The 8377-nt window shown below is 39.6% G+C and overlaps 1 protein-coding gene across 1 annotated transcript; it reads right to left on the bottom strand.

Annotated features, from left to right (window-relative positions):
• Window positions 1–204: 204 nt before the first annotated feature.
• LOC122656216 (exopolygalacturonase clone GBGA483-like) lies at window positions 205–1501 on the bottom strand. The gene is made up of 4 exons (XM_043850729.1): window positions 1475–1501; window positions 1008–1297; window positions 638–863; window positions 205–429 (listed from the first exon to the last, which is right to left on the bottom strand). The coding sequence occupies exons 1-4, from the start codon at window positions 1499–1501 to the stop codon at window positions 205–207; spliced, it is 768 nt and encodes a 255-aa protein (XP_043706664.1).
• Window positions 1502–8377: the final 6876 nt, after the last annotated feature.

Below are 8377 nucleotides of genomic sequence, written 5' to 3' on the forward strand. Positions count from 1 at the left end.
CAATAGCTCATCCATCTAAATTAGATGTGTTTGGTTCAATTGATCAGGAAAAAATAATCTCCTTTCATGTACAGGGTCCTGCTTGGCGGGAGCGGTCGTACCATATTATACGACACAACGTAACCCACATTGAGGAATTACCCAGGCCATGAAAACGATAAACATGAAACCAAACACATTGTACGTGCAAAGGGATGGACTCGATCATAAGCATGAACTTGGGTTCTGAACGCCAGAAGTAACACCTTTCACATTTTTACAGAGCGCAGTGGCGACGCCATCGGCCAAGTTATGCTTCAAGTCGATATCAACGAGCTCTACGTTCTCACATGGCACACCTTCACTGCATGAGAGGGTAATTGCAGTCTTGGTGAAGCTTGTACCCTTGATGTTCTTGAAATGAATGTCAGTGAGCTTCACACGCGAGGGCTGTTGAATATATGAAATATATGGGTGAGACTATTATATATTAATGATATATATGTATACTATATATTAGCTAGTCAGTCTCTAACCCAGCTAGCTAGCAAGAGACTATATATCTATATTTAATATCAAGAAACAAATAAATTAATGCATTAATTACCTACTTGCATTAATAATTAATTAGTTTTTGTGTTAATTAGGAATTAATTACCTCAGATGTGCAGCTTTTCTGGTCACAATATTGTTGGTTGATGATGATGGGGTTTGACACATTTGTGACGACAATATCCTCAAATCTAACATCAGAAACCGTGTTTTCTGGACATCCTGGCCATGTTTTGATCCGAACACCATTATCGGTGTTAGTAAAAGTACAGTTCTTCACCAGCAGACCGCTCACCTCTTGTTCATTTGGATATTTCCCAAGGCTTCCCAAACTACATTAACAATTAATTAATTAATGACAACAAAAAAAAAAAAAAAAAAAAAAACCAATTATATATTAAGGTAATTATCCCTTAATTAATTTGTTATTTATGATGCAAGATCGAGAAGAAATGATTAATTAATTAATTAATTACCTGATTCCATGACCTGGTCCACATTGGACATTGGTGATGGAAATGTTGGTGACACCCGATCCAATGGAGATGCAATCATCACCCGTTCCAATTTCAGCGTTAGTGATAGTGATACCGGTTGAGTTGCCAATGTGGAAACCATCTGTGTTTGGGCTTTCTGCAGGGGCAACCAGCTTGACATCTTGGATGATGAAGTCTTTAGTGTTCCCAACAATCCCATGGGAACCTTTACTATTCGTCGAACTTATACCACTCAAGGATCCACCTGTAATCGACAACAATTCCAAGCTCTGCAATAACCAAATTAAATGAAAATTAAGTTAATTGACTGTTTAACCTCAACTAATTAACGTGAATCTACATGTTGTCCGGCCGGGCCGGGTATTAAACAACACTTACGTTTGGGTGGGTTTTGCAATTTGAACTGCTTGTGTGACGACAACCGGTCCAAGCGGTTTCTCCTTTACCATCCAGCGATCCTGTTCCGAACCCATTGATATGCAACTGGCTCAGGCGTTGGAATGAGATCCAAGTTTTAATGCCGTCCGTGCCTGGGGAAGCTACAATTTTACCCCTGATCTCAACACGTGGAGAAATGTTGTTGGAGCATGGACCAGAGAAAGTTATTGCAGGAAGAATGAAGTCCCCTTTGGGTACCAAAACGGTGGATGGCCCTGTGGACTTACATGCAGCATCCCATGCAGCAGAAAATGCCTGCAAATTAAGAAATTAATTAATCAAAGTGTTCATCATTTTTATTCATTCATAATAATGAAGCTGGAAGGCTTAACGGTTGGATTATGTATCCTGTACGTGGAAAATATTGTACCTTATTATTATCCGTCTTTCCATCACCAACTGCTCCATATTTTGTGACATCGAATACTGTACCTTGTGAAGCCGTTCCAGGCGTTGTCGGAGCTGCTTCTGGGGCCGTAGGTTCATTTTCAGGCGTAGGATCTGCTCCTGGAGCCGCCGTAGGTTCACTTCCGGGTTTCTCTGGAGTTGCTTCTGGAGCCGCCGTAGGTTCACTTTCAGATTTCGCTGGAGCTGCTTCTGGAGCTGCAGTAGGTTCACCCACAGAAACTCTTTTGGCGTCAGCTCCCCATAGAAGGAGGCCTAATAAACATGTTATTAACACAAGATCCCTGCTTGAGCCCATTATTCCCCTTAGTTATTTGATCGGAATTGAAAGAAAGAAAAAATTACAAAATTAAAAAAAAACTAATTTATAAGAAAGATAAATGAGCTGGCTGGGATCAAAGCCCTGAACTTATTTGAGCGAGGCTCGATCCCAGTTCCCAATCCAGAGGATTCCTGGTAGACTTGATTCAAGGACTAATGCTTGAGGGGGTTTGATATTTATACCTTAGTTTACACACCTGATTTTCCACCTTTGGGCAAAACTAACTATTTTACCGACCTATTTGGATGGAGAGAGAGAGAGAGAGAGAGAGAGAGAGAGAGAGAGAGAGTTCAATTTAGAACCCTTCCTTCACAACTGGCGATTTAACAGGATCAGTGGTGTCTAAACCATAGTTAAAATGGATTTCTAGCCATCCATTTAGACAGTTATCCTTAATTAGAAGTTGGACCGAATCCTTTCCAATGAGGGCTACCCCACACGTGCATGAGAAGATTAAAAATTTTCCTTGCTTTTATGTTTTTTGTTGGTCTCAGTTCACGCTAATGTTATTCCTTGGTTTGTGATGCAAGATTGGATTTTCCTTCAACTTTTCTTATTATTTATTGTGTGGAAAATTTTGCATTGTTATAGGGTAGCTAATCCTATTGCTGATTTTCTAGCTGAGGAGGTGACAAATAAAGGAATTTCTTCCTCTATTGGAGCCATATCATATAAAAGACGAATTGTTGTTAGATGCTTAATGTAGGCCAAGATTTCAGTTTTCTCGATGATTTTTTGGTTGTTCAGATGGTTGGGTTTCCCCTGCTAATGGATGAAGGTTGGAATTTCCAATCAGTCTTGTGCTTGGCTTTTCCTTATTTTTGGGGATTTTATATTTTGGGGAATTTTCCTTACACAATTCCCAATATGCCCTTGGAATGAAAAGATACAAATAGACATGCAAGTTCACATCACCCATTAAAGGGGAAGGTGATAAGTCATAAGCAACACCTAAGAGGACATCAACTAAATTTTTTGGGCTAAGAAATCTTAGGGGAATTTTTTTTGGGTATTTTTCTACTGAAAATGTGCATAATGGGTAAAAAAATGGAAATGCATTTTTTAAAAGTAACAAACATTTTTAATAATGCACCAAAATATGCATATTATCCTATATGCTGATATGTCATGTACACGTACTAAAATGGCTGAAATTCACTATGCAATATGCCATGGTGATTTGTAATGTAATTTTACTCTATTTATGGAAAATATAAAATATATAAATTAATGCATTTAAAGTGATAAAATAGTAGTGATTCATATGTACAAATGCATGCTAAACAGTGAGTTATGCTACGCTAAATGATTACAAACCATGGAACAACATGTGCATCTTTATTTTCATTTTTTCCTATCAAATCTAGAAATGATATCTATGTCCAAGGGGGATGGGGAGCATTCACAACATGACACATGCATAGACAACAATGACCATTGAGTCCAAAAATTCAAACATAATGAGAGGAGTTCTCCATATTGTTTTGGGTATTTTTTTCTCATTTCTAATATTTATTTTATTTTTTCTAGAATGCTAAAACAAGGGTAAGAAAGAGAAAAATACAAAAATCCACCAATAGAGGCCGAATTGATCAAAATATGTACTTTAAGCCTAGCACAAAGGTTGAACTCAAAACACAGTCCACAGATTCAGAATCCACACATTCTTAAAATGTTTACAAGGGAAAAACTGTCCAAAATAAGATCACATGGGAACTGGGAAAATTAGTCGACATCAAACACAGTGGGAGACATCATACATAAACATTTCAATTTTTTTACAACCATCAACTATTTTTATTAATTTTTTTACTCAAAACAACATGTTTTCAATAAGAAAATCAAAATAAATACAAAAAAATACAAACAAAAAAAAAAAAAAAAAAAAAAAAGAAGGTAAATTTACCATTGAAATGTGGGAGTGTCTTAGCTCAGTGTAGGGACATTTGGATGACCGGAATTTGTTGCCAGAATCCACCAACATCCGCTCCAAGTATGATTACTCCAAATGAAACTTTGAGTGAAAAAGGGTATTCGGAGAATTTTATATAAATAGTGGGAAGGAATTTGGGAACACTATCACATGCACTTGGCAGAAGGGAGTGGGAGCTACAAGATTTTTTGTTGATGAAATTTTGATCTCTAAGGCTTCCAAGTTGGGGGTGGGGTATTTTTTATCTGCTCCATTTGCTGTCCGCTCCATTTTCCTAAGTTCCTCTAATAGAGGGGGTGGACCCCATACGGCAGGTGTAGGATGGTCATTTCCACACCCCTCTATCAGAGGAACTTGGGAAAATAAACCTGCCTAGGAAATGGAGCACATAAAGGTCGGGGGGGGGGGGGGGGGGAGGTACTTATAGTTATAGCCCCAGTTGTTCGAGGAAATGCCCCCCACTTGTTCAAGGAAATGACTGGTAGAGCCCTATGGACATGGGGGCGCAAGCCTATGGGCTAGCCGCAGGGGCATGCACGCTTAGCAATCCCTACCATGTGTTGCATGCTCGCAAGCCCTGTAAACCTGTGCAGATGCATGCCTGCCAGGAAATGGGCACGGCATGCCCAAGTTGGCAGGATTGGTTTAATTGGGTCAGCCTGGGTTGACCCAATATAAAATTTTTTTATACAACTTTTTTTATTTAAAAAAAAAAAGTATTTTGTTAAATATTTCTCTATAAAGTTCTAATTTAAAATGTTAATTTTCCCCAATTAGCGCGGCAGATTTTGGCATGCCACATATTTCCCCAATGGTCTCTACACGTACTTTTTCTAAGGGTGTTAAACGGTTTGGTTCGGAGCAATTTTTTTAGGTTACACCAAAATCGAACTGTTAAATAAACGGTTTCACATGTTGAAAACAAAACCATTTATAAACGATTTCGATTTTACAAGGTTTTTAACATTTTTTATTCAAACGGCTACTTTCCATTACATGTATTTTAAATTTTTTTTTATTGAAATGGAAGTATGAATTAAATTTTTATATGTTTTCTTTAAACAATTGTTTAGTTGTATCAATATATATTGACTAATTATTTATTGTTACCACGGTTTCAGTGTAACCGGCTTGATTCGGTTGAAATAAACGGGTTCGGTTTGATTTTGTCTCCCCTGGTACTTTCATCCATATGGCGGTCAGGACCAGATTTTACCAAAAATTGGAATGAAAATTGAGGACTCCATAACAATGATGTTTCACGCCGATCAATCTTTGAATGATACCTGAATTTCACACAAATTTACTTGTATGTTTACTATGAAAAATTAAGGGCATCTAAAGGGGTTTCGAGCCACATTAGGAGGTCCATATACCGAGAAAATGTTAGAGGCAAAATGGCCATTTTGCAATTTACAACGTACAAAACGATGTTGGACTTGAACAAAATATTACGTGCATTTTTAAACCCTAATCAATTATATGACATAATTAATTACCACTATATCCCTTGGATGAAATTACTAATTTACTCATAAGGTTGAGACTCAAGGTTTCTGAAATCTAGGCTTTCACAATTAGTATCCCAAAGTAGGTGGGGCCACATTATCATGGTGTGATGAAATGATGGCTAAATAATGTCTAAATTGCACCAAATTTTAGGGCATGACGTAAAATCATATAAACAAGAACTTGTGTGTGTGTGTGTGTGTGTGGCTACAATTGATTTTAAAGAACTTCTCTCCTTCGGTTCATCATCAACAATTTGGTTTTTTGTGTGTGTGTGTTTCCTTATGCAAGACTGGACCATTATTCAACTTGACATGAAGAATGCTTTTCTTCATGGGCATCTGTCAGAATGGGTATTTATGTTAGCATCCCATGGAAATTCACCATAGTTCCATTAGTTTTAGAAGGGTAAATTCGAAAATATATTTGTTTTAGATCAGGATTAACGCAACAAGGCACCCCAAATGTCCATTTTTAAATAATGGGTATCTTAAAATCCTTTTAATAAAGATTGGACACCTCAGGTGTACTTTATCCTTTTTATTTTGTTGTAAAGAAATATGCTATTAATCACTTGCAGAGGGCTCAAGTGGATGGATGCAAGCCTATCTCCACTATCGGGAAATTATCTTCTTCAGTTCCCTGCCCGGCCCAGTTCCTTAGTTCTTCAAATAGGGGGGTGGTGGACCACACTCGGGCAGGGGTAGGATGGTCATTTTAGTCTCCCTTGTTAGAGGAACTGGGGACTGGAGGAGATAAAGATCCCACCTGTCACACCCCTATCCCGACAAGGGATAAAATACAATATCAGGGTGTGATTGGGGTGACACGCGTCATCCCACCTCACCGCCAGGATCTCGATGCAGTGGCCAACTCACAGTCATAAACCAATATTATAATACAATAATATCAGAGTGCGAAAGATAAAGGAATATTACATTTCCAACGATCATAAAATAAGCGGAAGCGTTACTGAGTTACCTCATGTTCACACGGCTAAGTGATACATAAATAGTTTGGATGGATATCCCGAATGACCATAGCATAACTACCCCAAAACAAGTATAATAATAAATATTTATACAAGGCACGTGGCCCCAAAAAAAATAAAAGAAGGGATCAAGTCCCAAGTATCAATACAGCTGTAGGCACAATCATCATGGGCAACCATCGCCATGATCCTCGACCACGGTCTCGGCTCCACAAGAATCATCCGCATCAAAATCTAAAAAGAATGTGTACACGGGGTTAGCTCCACCGAGCTAGTGAGAGAGAAAAGGGGATGCACAATCACACAATCACAAATAGTCCATGGTGCATGCTATTATTAATTCATTTACCACCTAACACACAATGCTAAGTCAATGGGTATATGCTATCGCAATAACTCGGGAAGACATTGTGGATCCTTCCATTCTCACCACAATGCAACCTCAATTATTACTATGGAGCCCGCGCGGTCGTAGTCATCACCACCCGCAGGCGCACCCGATAACCATTACTACCCCGGCCTGGCCTCTCTAACTCTCCACAGTAGTGGCTCGCTACCCAACACCTAAACCCCGTTGGTAAGGGTCGTAGCATAGGAACTGAGCCATTTACCACCTAACACACAATGCTAAGTCAATGGGTATATGCTACTCGCAATAACTCGGGAAGACATTGTGGATCCTTCCATTCTCACCATAATGCAACCTCAATTATTACTATGGAGCCGCGCCGGTCGTAGTCATCACCACCCGCAGGCAGCACCCGATAACCATTACTACCCCTGGCCTGGCCTCTCTAACTCTCCACAGCAAGCAGTGCTCGGCTACCCAACACCTAAACCCCTGTTGGTAAGGGTCGTAGCATAGGAACCGAGCCTAACCACGATATACTACATGAATCCTATCGTGTTGAGAGGTACATCCGGGTGTGTCAACGCCCCATTCCATCTAACACCGGTACCAGACAACACGGCGCATACAGCAAGAATGAGATGCAATATACAATTCCACGTACACGGGGTTCCGTGCCGATTTCCTAAGCACCGTAACCCAACACAAATCCATATCATCCAAATCATCATCATCGAATAAGAATAAATGCAAATATGCAATCATGCTTGAATGATAATGTCACAATATAATTCATAAATGCATGAATAAGCAATAGTAAACAAGCTCAAACAACCACCCAAACCCACTCACCAATTACTTCAAATGGAGTTTGTATAAGCGCAACGATTTCGCTCAAAATCACCCCATTGCACATATGTTGGCGCCTATGGAAGTGAATAAGAGTGTGAGAGAGTGTAGGGAGGCCTCATAGAGAAACCCCACCGTTTACATAAGTTATAAGCCTTAAAACGCATCGGAGGCAACGTCGGACTCAAGAGGCCTGCCTCCGACCTTGCCTCCGACCTTCCCCGAGCTCGGGACACATCGGAGGCAAACATCGGACTCACGCAGCCTTGCCTCCGATGCAACCCAAGTGTGATTTCAAGGTCTTTAAAAGCCCAGGGTTGTCCCATTTGGTTCTTCTAAGCCTCAAGGGACAAGGGAGGGGTGTCTTGGAGTCTATTTGGGTCTTAGAAACACCCAACATTCAAAGATTTAAGGGGGTTTAAAGGATCAAAAGCTCAAAATCCAGATTTGGGGTTTTCTTTGGTGGTTGAAGCTTTAGAATCAAATAGATTCAGCAAGAGGTCAAATAGAGGTCTTTACAGGTTGTAATGAAATGGGATAGCATCCTACAAGG

The sequence above is a fragment of the Telopea speciosissima genome, chromosome 1, assembly GCF_018873765.1.
Source record: "Telopea speciosissima isolate NSW1024214 ecotype Mountain lineage chromosome 1, Tspe_v1, whole genome shotgun sequence".
In the NCBI taxonomy this organism is placed as follows: domain Eukaryota; kingdom Viridiplantae; phylum Streptophyta; class Magnoliopsida; order Proteales; family Proteaceae; genus Telopea; species Telopea speciosissima.

Excerpts from the sequence above, each read along its gene's own strand:
- LOC122656216 (XM_043850729.1), bottom strand. The coding sequence starts at position 1,501 with ATGGGTTCGGAACAGGATCGCTGGATG. Across the intron at positions 1,298-1,474 it reads CGGAACAGGATCGCTGGATG|AGCTTGGAATTGTTGTCGAT; the intron begins GTAAAGGAGAAA and ends TGGTTATTGCAG. Across the intron at positions 430-637 it reads AGAAAAGCTGCACATCTGAG|CCCTCGCGTGTGAAGCTCAC; the intron begins GTAATTAATTCC and ends TATATTCAACAG.